The sequence below is a fragment of the Neolamprologus multifasciatus genome, chromosome 4 (genome assembly GCF_963576455.1).
Source record: "Neolamprologus multifasciatus chromosome 4, fNeoMul1.2, whole genome shotgun sequence".
NCBI lineage: Eukaryota > Metazoa > Chordata > Actinopteri > Cichliformes > Cichlidae > Neolamprologus > Neolamprologus multifasciatus.
In genome coordinates this window covers 16,424,244-16,440,726 of record NC_140442.1, presented here as the reverse complement: position 1 = coordinate 16,440,726, position 16,483 = coordinate 16,424,244, and the positions used below count along the sequence as shown (strand labels likewise).

General features: G+C 42.5%; 1 protein-coding gene across 1 annotated transcript; it reads right to left on the bottom strand.

The window, feature by feature from the left end:
* Positions 1-160: 160 nt before the first annotated feature.
* On the bottom strand, positions 161-16,448 carry srebf1 (sterol regulatory element binding transcription factor 1). Its single transcript, XM_085158114.1, has 19 exons — positions 16,073-16,448; positions 12,373-12,918; positions 10,354-10,529; positions 10,100-10,237; positions 9,771-9,989; positions 9,518-9,632; positions 9,115-9,272; positions 6,535-6,751; positions 6,232-6,416; positions 5,844-6,105; positions 5,439-5,605; positions 5,017-5,185; positions 4,781-4,889; positions 4,432-4,541; positions 3,422-3,554; positions 3,110-3,275; positions 2,097-2,312; positions 1,427-1,538; positions 161-677 (listed from the first exon to the last, which is right to left on the bottom strand). Exons 1-19 carry the CDS (start codon positions 16,176-16,178, stop codon positions 457-459), a joined length of 3,525 nt encoding a protein of 1,174 aa, XP_085014240.1. The 5' UTR covers positions 16,179-16,448; the 3' UTR covers positions 161-456.
* Between the last annotated feature and the right edge of the window lie 35 nt (positions 16,449-16,483).

Sequence of the window (16,483 nt, the reverse complement as noted above, 5' to 3'; positions counted from 1 at the left end):
AAAAAGAAAGAAAGAAAAGTGGGGCGAGTGGGGATACGCCAGTAAACGCAGGGCAAAAACCACTTTCATACTTCTCACCCTCTCTAGTTTCCATTAGAAGGACACAACAGCTCCTCTTTGTGGGCAAACTGTGGCACTGCAACACATTCTCACCAAGGGATTCTTTTTTTTTTTTTTGACAAGAGGAAAATCGTTTTTTTAAATAATCCGCAGCAACAAGAGTGGGAACTCGACAAGTGCTTTGTTGTTTGACTGGGGTGATGGGAGGGACAACGCATGAAGAAAATCCAGTTTGATATGAATCTGTACAAATCTGTTCGATAGCTGCTCACCAAAGAGAGACTGTATGGTTTTGTCTTCTGTCTGTCTGTGTGATTTTGTATGTTACAGATGTTTATATATATATATATATATGTACACAACGTCCATGCGTGTCTCTCAGCACCCCCGCCCCCTCTAGCTGTTGGTGACGGTGGTGCCGCTGCCCAGTTTTATGATCATTTGCTGGCAGTCGTGGAGGGTCCTCTTGTCTCCCAGCTTCTCCAGGGTGCGGGCAGCGTCGGCCAGCATGCCCACCCTTTGGCCCGGAGCCGAAAGAAAGGATGGAGGAAGGTAGCGGCACGCCAGCATCACAGCCTCCGCCTGCTCCCGCTGGCCAGGCCGCATCTCACACTCCTCTGCACACACACAAAAACAAAAACAGTTAGTTACTGTGGCATTTCGGGTGAGCTTTTTGATGTCGTTAACCAGCAACAGCCAAACAGAGTTTAATCACTGATCTGATTTATAACGAAAACTGAAATCTCCTGCCCTTCTCCAAAAAGCCTCCCACCATCACTTATAAACACAATGACAAATCAACAGCATGTCCCAGCTTCTCTGTCTGCCACAAAACAAGCTAAATGAATGGTAAATAAAGCAAATACTAAAAAAAAAAAAACTAAAGTAATTAAGTCTAACAATCCATAGATTGCTTTTAGTATAAAATATATTAAAATACATTGGATTTCACCTGTTTATCCATTCATCAAGTATTCTAAAGATCCTTAGTAAATAATGTAAAGAATTTGTTTTCTAGCAATTCAGGAGGATCTCCGAATGTCTCAAACAGATATATATTTAGTTTAATAAAACATAAGTCAAGAAAAAGCATCGCATCCCCAGAATGTAGAAGCTGCACTTATTAAATGATGGCCCTTTTTTGACTAGACTTAATAAAGAAATACATTTTCAAAGCAGACGGATTAGATAAGGACCGAGTGACATAAATATTCAGAGCTTTCTCTGTTACTTCACCAAATTAAAAATATCAACAGGAGTTATTAAAACGGAATCTTCCTGCAGACAGAATCACCAGTGCAGACTGAATGAAATATCAAATCCACAGTAATATTGTACACACACGCACACACACACACACACACACCTGTCTTGGCTCCGGGTGTTGCTCTGCGCCGTAGTGAGCGATCCAGAAGCTGATGTGTGCGGGTGGGACTGGCCCCCGCCATGAGCCTGGCCGTAGCTTCATGGAGAAACAACTGGAAAGGGATGGAGTGCAAAGAGAGAGAGAGGTGAGAGAAGAGGAGGAGGAGGAGGGACGACAGCGAGTGATGATGACTCACACATAATGCTCGGCTCTACCTCTGAGAGACTTTGAAGTCTTGTGAACAATGCTGCTAAACGCTTGCCTCAGGGTGTGTGTGTGTGTGTGTGTGTGTGTGTGTGTGTGCATCTGTGTGCTGCAACACCGCCCAACCTCACAGAGAATTATATATACCCTGCACTGCCTGCAAATACGTGCACTGGATTATATTTGTATCCATTTCCAATGTGCTTCTCTGTGCCAATGTGTGCCTTTATTAAGTGAAGAAATTCTATTTTTTTTAATTCACTCATTCACGATACATATGCAGCAGATTTGTGTTTTACACTTTCATTAAAGAGCATCTTAAGATTCATCTACTGAAATAGTTTTCAGTTGAGACACACTTCAGATTTAGCACAAACTCTTCTCTCATATTAGGCCCAGCACGGAGCTTTCATAAACCAAAAGGGAAAACTTAAAAGACAGAATGTGGTGACAAGGTTTTACATACTCTTCGCATCGCAGGTCTGAAACTCTGTGCCAATTTGCGTAGCGAGCTGAGGTCTTGCTGAAAGCCCACGAGCTCTGGTGGAGAGGCCTGCTGAATGCCCGCAGGGCCGCTGGTCCCCGCTGAGCCTTGCCCCGTGGGAGTGGCCCCTTGTTGCTGCAGACGCCAGACATTTGTCCTCATAACCAGCAGCAGATCGCACAACAGCAACTGGACAACCTAGCAAGAAATAATTAGCTTTAGCGCTCAAATATTCTCAACGTAAAAACAAAAATGAAAAGAAAAGGGAGAGAAAAAAAAGCCCAGTCTCCACTGACCTCAGAACTGGATACTGAAGTATGATGAATATGTCATGTTTTGAAAAACACCAAGAATTAGACTAAAAAAAAAATGTTTGCATGTTTGTCATACAACACCGCTTCCAGTTTATAAAAATAAGTAATATCCATCACATTTTGCTCAGGACGTTAATCTACAAATAGTTTCAGCTGCTATTATTAAAACAGTCCCTTTCGTAATGTTATGCATCTCTAATCGACGCTAAAGGACATTTTCCACCTCTCCTACGCGAGTGTGTGTTCTGCTGTGAGTGGCCCAGCTCTGTGTTGCACTGCAGGTACATTGCACTCAGCTGAGACACACATGCAATGCAACTACAATGCACTGCAGCTCTGGCCATGCACATACACCGCTGTGAGCTACCTATCCACCAGCATCACCATCTGCTGAGTGCCAGAGGGTAGGACACTGCAGCATCGCAGAGTGGAGATGCTGCGAGGGATTCGCTGTCTGGTGAAGTGTGTCGCTTTGTACTGTGACAAAAGTGCACGTGTCTGTGTGCGTGTAAAATTTAATCACTTTATAACTATGTAACTATTCCCGGCATTTAAACTATTCTTGTGCATTTTTTTCTCTCGTGCAGATGTTGTCACCTTAATGAAATGTCCCTCATAGGTGTAATAAACATCACTTATGTGCACAAATCTGAAGGAGATTGTGCCTTTCTTTGTGCGTACCTTGTCTAAACTGGAGCTATGACAGTGTGGTCCCAGGTTGAGGCTGTCTCGGAGCAGGGCGCTGGCCTTGTCACTGTAGCTCAGACTCAATTGGCAGTTTTCTGGCTTGGACAGCAGAGCTCGCACTGCCCTGAATGTGTTCAGACAGGCTTTGGGCAGAAGACTCCTGATAGAAAGAGAGTGGTGGGCGGGCAACAGACAAAGGACACAGGTTAAAGTGGTGCAAGTGTTTGAGGGTGGGTGGGTGAGTGTCCTTAGCCTGGCATTTGCAGGGCAAAGTTCCAAATTAACATCTTTAAACGTCTAACTTACTCTGCGTTCTGCAGACTGCGGGGCAGGTGCTCAACAGTCGGATACAGTCTCTCTGCTGCGGCATCATCTCCTTGGAGCCAGTTGATGATCACCACAGTGATTGAGGACCACCACTTAGAATGAGGGTCACAGCCTGGATATTAGAGGAAAAACAGTCAAAGCTGAGACACCCTCAGACAGAAACAAACATGCAGATATTTAAATCCCAGAGTGTCCACTTTCACATTTAGCATGCATGGCAGTGCACCCGTGCAGACAGCTGCTGTCTGCATTTTGACCTCTGAATCAATCTGTTTCTACCCTGGAGGATTTTGACGACTCCCTCACAAGGAAAAAGTACTCCATTTAACACAGGGCAACACACACAGACTTCTAAAACATGTAGCGAGTAACCTGAGGCTCCGCCAAGAAAAGTCTCCTATTAAAATCCCTGCACAGTCTCTCATCCCTCCCGCTCCCTCCTTCCTCTCAAGGTGATCACCAATTTGACAGTGCTGAAGATAGATGAAGCAATCTAGCAAATGCCTCCCTTTCACCTAGCTTTCTCTCGCTCAGATCAGTGATTGGTAAGGACAAAGGAAAGCGGTGGGAGGATGGAAGTCAAAGGGAAATCAAGCTACTTGATCTCTGTAGTGTAAAAATGAACTTTGTCACACAGCTTCTTATTCTGCACGCGCAGTAAAGATAGAGCAGTGTGCAGAGAAGGATAATGCAATTATTGCAAAAAAGATAAGTAGCAGTGAAGTAAGGAGTACGCATCTAGACGTGGAACTGCTTGATGTACTTAAGCAACAGAAACATTTAGAGGCAAGTTCTGATTTTTCTAAAAGCAAATTTTAACCAGATTAAAAAGTCGGTACCATTAGTGATCACTAATGTTTTTAGCGCTGAAGATACACTGTCAAAGATTACTTTTCAATATAAATATTCTGCATATTGTGGAATTTGAACATATTACACAGAAATACAAATGAGACCGCAAACAGAAACGACAGTTGCCACAGCCATACCTGTGACAGTTGCCATGTTGGACCCAATAGCAAAGGACTGTGAGGTGGCACCAGCCGCATCTGAAGCACTAATCAACAGCTGGAGATATTCCAGGGCATCGGCATACTCGCTGAGGACACACACACACACACACAATGAATGGTTATTTTGTAGGTATATAAAACATACCTACAAAAAGGGTTTTTTTTTTTTTTAAATACCAAATTTAATTCTGCGTTTATTATCCTCATTCCTTTCTTTATATGTTGGTGACTCTATGAGAAGTAAACCGTAACTTGTTGCCAAGAAAAGCAAACGAACCAAAAGTTACAAGAATCGATTATATGAAAGCGCATCTTGATTTCTCACCCGTCTCCTGGACTTGTATTTTTCTCTCCACGAGGCTGGGCCACACAGTACAGAGCCTTTTCCAGGAGGTGTTCTCTAAATGCCTGAGTCACCTGAGCCAGAGGATCCACTGCAAGGGAAACCAATAACAAATATAAACATCAGAATGTGCCTGCATATTGTAGGCAAGAGGATTCCAAATTAGGTATTGTAAAAACACAGTTATACACTGAGTGCAAACTTTTGCTTTCACTGACCAGTGTTGCCAGCTTGGCTGTAGATGCTTTCTTTAGGGGTGCTGCGAATAGCCCAGTCCCCATCCACGAAGAAGCGGTGACCTAGTGGATGACAAAGCCACTGCATGGCTGGGGGGACACTGCCGCTGGAAGATAGGCATGCTTGACGAGCACTGCTCAGGAACACACGCTATCAAAAGAAGGAAAAAAAAAAGGTTTTGGTTCGGTGTAGTTTAAAATATTTCACATTGGGACAGATCGCAGGATCTTTAATCACCTCAGTGAATGTTTATTAACCATGAAAGATAAATTAAACAAAATGTCAACTCAAAACTGGTTGTTGTTACATCATGTGAGCACAAAAGAAACAGAGTCGGGGTAAAAACACTGCTTATAAATGACTGAGCAAGACGCGTATGCTTGTGCAAACAACAGGGACTCACAGAGGTGAAATGCAGAACCCTCGGCAAACTGGCTTTGACTCGTAGAGCCGCAGAAACATAGATCTCAGCCAGCGAGGCCACAGGCAGGCATGAGCCAGAACACTCTGCAAGGTTCACTGCACTTAAAGACATGTGCACTGCTGAGAGGTGGCTGCCATTCAGTTTACCTGCAGGCACAGATCGAAGACAAGAAAATAATTACAGTTTTTTTTTAAATATTCACAAAAAATATTTAAACTGGAATTTATCTTTAGACAGAATCTTTTTCCACAGCAAAGACTGCAATGCTTTTTAAACCTTACTTCAAATGTTGCTGAGTTGCTTTGAAATGAATGACATTCACCTTCTAATGTCCAGCGTGTCACACTGATCTGATCTAAAAACGGGACTCTTATGGTGACCAACCTGTCATGTGAAGCTGGTGCAAGCGGTGGTAAACCAGGGCAGCATCACGGCTGCTTTTGCAGGCATCCTCCTGCAGGGGGCGATCAGATCGCAGCCCTCCTGCCCTGGCAGCCAGCCAGCGGCCAACCCACAGACGCTGGAGGCAGAATCGCAGCAAAGACCAGAGCGCTGCGCAGGCCAAGTCCAACTGGGAGGTGGGTAAGGGGCGACCGAGAGCCTTCAGACAAGTCCACAGGTTGTGACTGGCTTGGGCAAAATCTCCCTGTGAAGTGTAAAAGATAAATGGTGAGAGAAAACAGACAAAGAGCCACTTTATAGATTCTGTGAGAGTTCAGAAGGATTTCTGATTTAAATATGGTCAAAAAAAAAAAAAAAAAAAGAAGCATACTCTTGCCAGGTCCAGGTCGGCCTGTTTGCGATGCCTCCAGAACAAGACGGATGATCCAGAATGTGGTCTGGTTACAGGTTCTCCATACACCAACAGCCGTATTAGAACTCCTGATACCAGAATACCATTCAGTAGCCACACCAGTATAGTCGGGAGCATCCAATCCATCCAGCCCCATGAGTCAGCTATAAACAACACAGAGTGTCATTTAACTACAAAGAAAATCTATTTATTGAGAGCTAATTATGTGAAATTTGAATCACTGCCATCTGTCTCCCTCCCAGCATTTTCCACACTCTGTACCTGCGACATCCACACCCAGGACGGTCCTGCCCGCGTGATGGGTGCTTACAGCTACAGTATTTCCAGATGAGCTGCTACCCGATGAACAGAACAGAGCAGCCAAAGGGTTGAGGGAGAGGAAGAGAAAGGTGAAGGCGCACAACGCCATACGGGAACGGTCCAACATGCCAACGGCACTGCCACCTGCTGTCGACTGGTCCGGCGTGCCTATATTTGGCTGACACACGAGAGAATCCAGAAGGACACATTTGTGATTATTCAGTTTATTAATTCAGGCAGCAACATCAATCTGACAAAAAGTATGAGTAATTACATTTTTGAGGTGTTATAGTGGTTGATTAATAGTTGAGCGCTGTACACAAGCTGTCAAGCATCACGGGTGTTCATGGAGAATTTTTTCGCAGCCAAAAGAATCACGTTTGTATTTTTTTTTTTTGTCCATTAAGACTGACAGTTGCAGTGTGGTCAAGGTTTCTGTTGGTAACACTTTCCTAGATTGTTCATGGGAGCGCCTGTGAAGGAAGTTTACTAAGGTTTTCTTTGAGGTGCTTTAAGCTGTCACCATGGCACCGACCAAACTCCAATTCACAAAAATCAGCTGATGCCAAATTTTATCACCAGAGCACATTTGGGTTAAAGGAAGAAATAGGCCGAATCCGTGTGACGTCACTCCTGCCGTGACGTCACTCCAGCAAGCACACACGCAAGGTAATGGCACTAGTGACGAGCCAAAAACAGACTCAGGCGAGCTCACACTTTGAGTGCTCGGCACAGACAATGTTCTCTCCCACGTTTGTAGTGCAAAATGCAAAGCTGGAAACGGCAATGCACAGCTCGAAGAATGCACCAGATCTGATAGCCCGAAAGCCAAATTCACAATCACTGCAGCTTAATTTAGCACATCTGTCACCAGTGTACAAGAGTGTGAACCAATGGATGATGACGATGATGAAAAATCTTCGTCAGGTAATTAATTAGTAAGTCGGACACGTTGCACGCAAAAAAACAGGACTTTTTTCACTGTGTTGTTTGACATTTTAACTCACGTGCTGTTTACGGTAAACATGCACGTCATGTGAGATTGTATATCCAAAGCATTGGTAAATAATCGCAACTAATTATAGCTTAGAATTAATATTAAATGTGTTATAATAATAATAATAATAATGGATTGCATCTATATAGCGCTTTTTGGGGCCCTCAAAGCGCTTTACAATACCACTATTCATTCACTCTCACATTCACACACTGGTGGAGGCAAGCTACAGTTGTAGCCACAGCTGCCCTGGGGCAGACTGACAGAAGCCAGGCTGCCATATTGCGCCATCGGCCCCTCTGGCCAACACCAGTAGGTGATAGGTGAAGTGTCTTGCCCAAGGACACAACGACCGAGACTGTCCGAACCCGGTGTTCACTGCCAGACAGCGACCAAAGCATTAAATACCAAAATGTTTCAAGTGAGAAGTTTGGACTTATTTTTGTAAGAGAAATCTTGGATTTATTATGTGACAATGAGTAAAATACCGAAAAACAGTACCAAAGCCCAGGTACAGGTATCTGTATCTATTCAAATGTGAAAGGTAACCAAGGCTTGTTGTTCCAATAAACAAAAAAAATCCCATACAGATGGCACCATATGCCTAAAGGAATAAACAAAGCACAGCAAAAACAGGTTTTAGCTAGTTTCATTTAGCCATATCTCATCTTCTATTTTGAGAATATGCAAATCATTAAAGCAGTCTATGGAAAAAAACTGTTGGGGATTCATCACAGTGTGAAGAACTGTGTGGACAAATACTTTCAGCAATTTAATGTATCTTAATTTTCATTTCCAACCCATCAATTCACTGCATGGGCTCAAATGAGTCCACTAACCAGTGCTGTGCTGGTGTCCCTGCATCCATAAATCCAGGAAAAAAACATATTCTAAACCTTTATTCACAGCTGCTGCCCATCTTATAAAAGGCACCATTAACACTAACATATGCTACTATCAAGACAATGTCTTTTTTTTTTTTTTTAAATGAAGGCCACTTTGCCAGCACACTACCAAATTGCATGCATCCATCTGCAGAGAGCCTGGCAGCTAAACTGACCTGCCTGCATTCTAACAGGGCTGTCACCCACAGAGGCGTCCGTTGTTGTGTTTTTCCTTTCACAATGTGCCAAATGTTCAGACTGCTGAGCAGCTGAAATCCAATATCAAGCAAGCACAGAAAAAGATTGTGCTTTCAGAACTACAGCAACTGGTCTCCATGGTTCCCTCGCGCCTGCTTAAAGGTGACGTAAACCAGCGGGAAACATGCCGGTGTACCTACATTTGTCTTTAAACGCTTTGCTTTTGCTGGCATCGAATTCAAAATAAGAAAGAAAACTTTCAAAATTTGAAATGTTTTCTTTGCATCATTTTCATGTCAATGCAGGGTTTGAATGATTTGCAAATTCTGATTTTTCAAATATATATTTTACAGAGTCCTAACTTTCATTCAAACGCAAACCTAATGGGAACAAACCATCTGTCCTTGCATCTCTATCCTGAACCCTCATCTCAAGTGTTTAGTTTAAATGAGCTCTGCATACCTTTGTGTCCTCTCCCATTGGACTGTCAGGTTCTGAGTCACTGCCACAGTGAGAGAAGGAAGTTGGGGAACCCACATCAGAGGCTGGCGGGGTGGGCAGCTCGCTCTTCACATCAGCCTGTCCATCCACCTCCATGGCAACCAGGTCCTTAAGAGACTCTGTAGAAAAGGGGTTTAAAAAAAAAAGATGATGAAGGAGGGTCAATCAAGGGTACAAAAGAAAAGAAAACCCTACAATACACTTCATTTCATTTTATATTTGTCTTTTCAGGATTAAAAAAAAAAAAAAAAAACAGCAGTCATTGTTGTTAAAGGTTACCAGAATGATTGACTTTCAAGAAATTGAAATAAAATGCCAAGAGGCTGTTGACGAATAAAGAAAAGAGACCATTTTAAGCACATACTGTTTTTCTGGGCTGCCATTTTAAGAGCCATGTTCTCTTGTTTGAGCTTCTGGTTAGTCTGCTGCAGGTAACGGATGTAATCGATGGCTTTCCTCAGTACTGCAGATTTATTGAGCTAGAAATGAAAGAAAAAGACCAACCGAATTATTAGACCTCTGCTGTTCATGAAAAAGACAACTGGACAAAAAAAAAGAAAAAAAAAAAAGAATATGGCATAAAAAGTGTGGGATGCTTGTAAATACGTGCTTCTTACCTTAGCATCAGTGCCCGCCACCAAGTCTTTCAGCTCCATGATTTTGTCATTGATGGAGGAGCGGTACCGCTTCTCAATAGCGTTGTGGGCCGTGCGCTTCTCCCCTTTGTGTGGCTGGCCAGCCGGCTTACCACTGATAGCGATGCGGTTGATGGGAAGCTTTTCAGCATCCACCATGACAGGCACTGTAGTCAGGAAAGTACCCCCACCCATGAATGCCTGAGAAAACAGGATGATGTAAGTGCCAGGGTTAACATCGTGGGTGTAAACTCGACAGCGGTGCACTGTGTGACTTCAATATTAGCTTTGAGTTCATATTGTGCATCTACCTGCAGCGAAGTGCTCTGTGCTGGGGTGGTGGTGGCCAGGGACGTGGGAGAAGCTACAGTAGTGACCATGCAGGGGTCGGGCTTCAAAGTGGTCAGCAGTAGACTCTCGGCCTTGATGAACTGGGGCTGAAGCAACACCTGAGGACACCAGGGCAGATAGATGCACCGAAAATTCATTTACGTAAACGAGGACTGCGGTGCATTTGTTTTTCAGTCCATCCAGGCTCGCTCAGAGTGCACCTTCACACACTTACGGGTACTTGCTGTACGTGGGCTGCGACAGTTTGAACTGGAGGGCTTGTTGACGTGGTCAGGAGAGGAGACGCAGTTGTCAGCCCTTGGAGCTGAGCCTGAATGGCCACTGGCTGAATGCTCGGCGGTGAGGATGACAAACTGGTAGCAGGAGTGCTCACACTGCTGGGACTGCCAGCTAGAAAAAAAAAACCCACATTGATGCCAAAAAGACTTTTTCAGACTTAAATCACGCAGGTGAAATTTGAAGAAAAATCCGAGCAATTCTGACTTGAAATTAACATTTTTATATGTTAAGTATTTGGTGGTTTGTGTTAAAATTTCCGTGATCATTTAACGGTTTAGTAGCACACTACCCATTTCAACATTTAAGCTTCCAAAAGAACCGCCAGCTTTAAAAGTAAATAACACCTGAACTCTTAATTTCATCAAAACTGCATTAGTTTTAAGACTTTGTAGGCAAAAGGTGAACTATGGACTCATAAATGCGATACTCTCCAAATGATATGGCCGCTAGTTTCGCTTATCTCCACCAAGCTTTAAGAGATATGGATAAAGATATGCACATGCAGTGGACTGTCTAGTGTGTACGCACCAATGTTGCACGTCTTGTCCACACACACAAATTTCATTTCACTCGCAGACTCTTACGCAGCTGAGCAAAGTCTATGAGATTACGACATTAATTAGAAATCATCCGAGGTTAAATAACCTAGTGTCCTGATAAATGCGATGCACGTGAACAGCAAACTTGCAGGGCACTGGGTATCAGCTGCTAGATTCCATGGTTAACACAAACGTGCTTTATGTAACCCACTGAAAACATCCTCAGCATTTAACAGAAATATATATAGGCTACGTCCACACGGGTATTTTTGAAAACGGAGATTTCCCTTTTTCGTTTTAAAAAATAATCCCGTCCACACGTAAAGGCAGAAATGAAGGAAAACGCTGCTAGGAACATGCCAAAGCAACAGGTGGCGATATATTCCTAACCATGCAGAAATGTTGGCCAATCAGAAGTCTAGAAGCCTCGGTGGGAAATAGTAAACAAAGCTGTGGCATAGAAGCAGAACCGAGTCGTATGTGTAGAAGGACAGTAACTGTATGTCTATATCCAAGCATTTTAACACTGCAGAGAGTACAATTAACAGTAATAGTATTGTAGAAATTCATTTTACCGAAACAATAATGTGGCGCACAGTGTGACGTCAAAAAATGGGCATACTTTTGACGCTGCGTTTTCTCCGTTTTTCTCGTCCACAAATGCAAAAACGGAGTTTTCAGTGACCAAAAACACAGTTTACGTGTGGACGAAAGGTGCAAACGCATAGAAAAATCTGCGTTTTCAAAAATACCGTGTGGACGTAGCCATAGACATTTTTTTTCCCTCACAGATGACAATTTGTCATTCTCCCCTTTTTTTCCTTTAGAGAAAAATAACGCTGGTAAATGAGATTATGTATCTCTATGAGATTCCATTTGTTTGTATTTGAAAAGTCGGTAAAACAGCAGTGCATGTATTGTTGAAAAGAAGTCTAACGACTGAAAGGTTAGCATCACATATTTTAATCAAATCACAATTGACAAAAATTAGATATTAACAATTTCCTTAATAACCCATTTTTCCCCCCTCACTGAATACCTGACACAAGAGGTTTGTCATTTTCACTGCGCAAAAAAGGTTCAAAAACCTTGAACTTTAACTGTAAATTACAGAACAAAATAAACTGGTTAAGCCAGGTTAATGAAAGTTGTAAAAAGTTAAAGACAGCAGGAAGCTTGCTGTTGAGACCATTGTGTTCAGCGATGCAGACAGAATTAGATTAGAACGATCCAACATCAGACATGCAAAGTCAAGGAACTTGTCTCTATATGAAGAAACACACTACAATAACATCACAGTTTTATTTTCATCCTTTCCTTTAAAGGTTTTATTTTTAAAGCACAGTTTTGATACCCCCTACCATCTAACTCGCACACAATCTATGACTCAATCATCACCATCAGAGAGGGCTTACCTGTGTAGCTGTTTGGGCTGCTGTAGTTGGTGCGGGCCTGAGGCTGTGTCTGTGTCTGTGGTGGAGTCTGGGGTGCAGGAGAGATGAAGAGCGCCTGAGGCGTTGAGCTGAATGCTGGGTTTGGTCCTGGGGAGCCATTAGGTGAAGCTGCCTGGGAAGGAGCAGACGGGCTGAGAACTGGTTGGGGTTGCTCCACTTGGGTCTGTCTGATGCTTTGAGCTTGTTGTGGGGAGGACGGCTGCTGCCTCTGGGTGGAGCTGGGTACCTGGGCCAGGGGAGACTGCTGGAAGGTGGGAGGCTGGAAGGCTTTGTCTGGGGTGGACGAGCTACGAGTAATAGGAGGGCCCAGGAGTGCATCCAGATGGGGGTTACTGCTTAGGATGGAAGATGAAGATGGAGGTGTGGTAGTGGTGGTTGGGGGGGAGGCTGAGGTGATGGTCTGAGTCAAACCATGAATCTCTTGCATGGGAGGAGCCGTGGTGTATGGAGGGGCATCAAAGAGTCCTCCAAACTCCATGTCCTGGTTGTTGATGAGCTGGAGCATGTCTAAACAGGAAGACAAATCACAGCCACTGTGAATGTTATTGTTCAAGTAGAAAATTTATAGCAATTTGCCAGCTTTAAACAATTAAATATGGACCAAGATCAAATCTATAGGAACTGTAAATTTCTCAAGAAAACTTGTTTAGAGATTGAATTACCATCCATTTCAGTAGCAAACTGCACTTTAATTACCAATTAATCAACCCACATGTACTGTGACTGTTTATGATCAAACATCACTGGCAACAATTTCAGTCATGCTAAAGAAAATAAAAACGCAAGTAACCATATATCTAAGTATTATTATTAATATATAATTGCAGTGTAGAGTGGGAATGCATAAAAATGGATAAGGCCAATGTGATGCTCAAATAGAAAGGAGCAAACCCTTGAAGTGTGTGTTGGTATTGGGTAAAAAAAGCTAAATGGCAACAAACAAAGTTGCGTTAAAAAGAAGGTTTTAACGGGGCTTTATGCAGTCCTGTAAAAAAAATTTTTTTAAAAATACATTTAACTAATGAGTCATATTATCAAACCAACTTTAGCAGCAATAATAACTTGAAGTAACTACCACATTGCTGTGGTGGAATTTTGGCCCACTCTTCTTAACAGCGTTTGCTTTAGTTCAGACCTTTGCAGGCATTCGTTCATGCACAGCTCTTTGAACCCTCTCAGGCTCAAATTAAACTTTTTGTTGCTAATGCACAACCAAGTCCTGCAGTGGTACTTCTGAGTAAAAAAAAAAAACTCATAAAATATGTATGTGGGGTAATCAGGCTGTTAGTTTTTAACTGTTGCAAATCGGCAACGCCTGCCTGGAGAGGGTTAAAGTCTCCCCGCGGCATTTTCTTACCGCGTTGATGTCTGGACCTCAACTGGGTCATTGCAACACCTTGACTGTTTCCTTTTTCAGCCACTATCTTGTATATTTGCTGCTGTGCTTGGGAGCATTGTCCTGTTGCATGACACAATTTCGGCCAAGCATCAGCTATAGGACAGATGGCCTCACACTTAACTCTAGAATATTTTGAAATACGGAGGAGTTCATGGTCAACTCAATCAATGCAGGGTTCCTGAGTCCTGTGGCCGCAAAAACAACCCCCAAGTCATCACCATTCCATCGCTATGCTTAACAGTTGATATTAGGTGTTTATACAGATATGCTGTGTGATGTTGTGCATTATGAATTATTGCTTTAAAAGTGTTCTGGTTTGTTTAGCTGCAACTTTGCTCCTGCATGTGCTTTTTAAAATTGAACCCATATTTGTGTTCAGTCTCTTTCTAACTTTACTGTCATTAATGTTAACATTTAATATGCTGTAGATTATGTAGCTCATGTGTTTTTTTGAGGTTTCTCTGACCGTGAGGTGAATTTGGGACTTCCACAAACCCATGTACTGCGAACCAGAAAAACTTCTGCTTTTATAGAGTCCATTCTTTTTCACGTGACTGTAAATGTAGTACATCACATGTACTTATGACTACAGTGGTTTAAAATTGCTAAAAACTAAATTTTGTTTTGTTTCATCACATTTTCCATTAACACTCAAAAAAATTACTAGAAAACTACTTTAAAACATCCTAAGCAGGAGATAGGGTGTCTTACGCAGTTTAAAAAAAAAACACACTTTACAAGAAAGACTGCCTCTTGTTGCGTTAGAAAACACAGCAAGAAATACTGGGTACAGGTTTACAGTACATTTCACACTTTAAGTTTATCAAGCCATTCATCATGTGCGTGCAGCTGTAGGTCCAAGAACCTAAGTGGTATATTATTATTAATGAGTTATTAATCTTAATTTGTGCTTGTGCACATATGGACTTGTAGGTTTTCATTAGTGTGATCTAAAAGATATAAAACATTTAAATATGTATCTTTTCCAGAAGATTTGCTAATTACAAAGATTTAAAACTGACAAAAAAAACTTTACATGAAAAAAGTGAGATGGCACGTGTTCACTAATCATTTTTTATTCTAGGAAGCAGTGTGCTCTTGAAAGACATAAGACACTGAAATAATTTTCACAGCATTTTTTTTTTTACAAGGACAGTTGACCGCGTTTAATTTCTCTGTTAAGTGATTCTGAGTTCATGTTGTGTCTGCAGTACAAAAAAAGAAAAAACGAGCAGCCTGGATTTGTGAAGCAGTGTTGTGTATGAGGTGATCGCTCTTGGCCAATCAGAGCGCATCTCGGAGACTCGCTATGCCGATCAGCCCAAGACAGGAAAAGAGAGGGAGAGCTGCCTGTGGCAATGAGCGTGAGGTTACCATCGAGCAGTGTCACAGAGGGTTACTGTCGGTCAAAGTCGGGGAGATGGAGAGCACGGCCGCAGAATATGAACACTGTTTACGCAGTGCGTGTTATCTTATTTACACGTCGCCCCCTATCATAAAACACATACTGGCCAATTTAGGAAGACTGACAGAAAACTCTAAATCTTAACAATACTCGAAATACTCTTGTGATTTCGATGGAAGGCTTAAATTGTTGCACGAATTTTATATATGAATCATAGTATATATGCTGTTTGTTTTTTGCAAAAACGGGCACGTGGATAGCACTATATTCGCAAGAAAACAAATAAAGTCGTCCAAAGAGCACATGGCTAGATTAGTTTTCGGCCGATTAATTTGGCATACATAAATGCATTATATTTGTCAAATCGGTCAAGTGAGGCTCTGTGAACCCAAAAAGAGAGGAATGAACGACAGTAACCCCGGTCTATGGAGCACGCTGGGGGCGGGGCGCACACGAAGCTAGCTGTACGTTGGTGTCACATATTCGCCTCACGAAATGCGCTTCTATTTTTCTATTGCACAGTAAGACACACAGACGACTTCTGATATTGCAAGAATCATCGTTATAAATTACTAACAAAACATCCCAAATATCACTTCCGGCTAGCCTCCATATACTTGCTCACTGATAGTTAGCATGTAGCTAACAGTGGATGATGAAAGCTAGCTCTCAGCTTTTAAAAGCTTTATTTTTTTTAAAGGTGTCTTTGTATCGAATGTCGTTGTAAGTGATGTTGTTAGTGTGATTATTACATGCAGAACAGTTAAACAATTGATATGAAAAGGAATGATAACACGTACGGTGTTACCGGTTTTAGCAACTGTTTTAAGCCAGCAGCAACCATTATATTTTCTTACCATCAATGTCGCTTAGGAGGGCCGTATCAATATCACTGGGGTCGTTAAGCGACAGTGTTGGATCCAGATTATCCAACGAATGATCGTCAAAAGACAGGCTGTTCATCTTTACTGTCGTGTCTGGGCTTTCCAGTGTAGACTTGACTGACTGTCGGAGAAATCGGAAACTTCTGAGTCCTTACATTTGACAAAAGGACCAAGATCCCTGTCCTTTCGTCACATGCGCAACGCGAGCTGCAACTTTTCTTATTTTTTTTTAACTTTTGTGTCAACTAACTGCTCACTACTAGCCCCATCATCATCCTGGGAAACTTGTCAAACCAAGCCAAACACCGTCGCTCATTCACTACTAACGTGCTTACAGCGGTAGCCGGAGAAACCCAACCAACCGATGATGATTGACAGTTGCGC

Bases quoted from the DNA above. Each gene is read 5' to 3' on its own strand.
- srebf1 (XM_085158114.1), bottom strand. From the start codon at position 16,178: ATGAACAGCCTGTCTTTTGACGATCATTCGTTGGATAATCTGGATCCA. The intron at 6,417-6,534 runs GTACAGAGTGTG...TGTTGTTTATAG, and splicing joins CCTGGGTGTGGATGTCGCAG to CTGACTCATGGGGCTGGATG. The intron at 5,606-5,843 runs GTTGGTCACCAT...CTGTGCCTGCAG, and splicing joins GCACCAGCTTCACATGACAG to GTAAACTGAATGGCAGCCAC.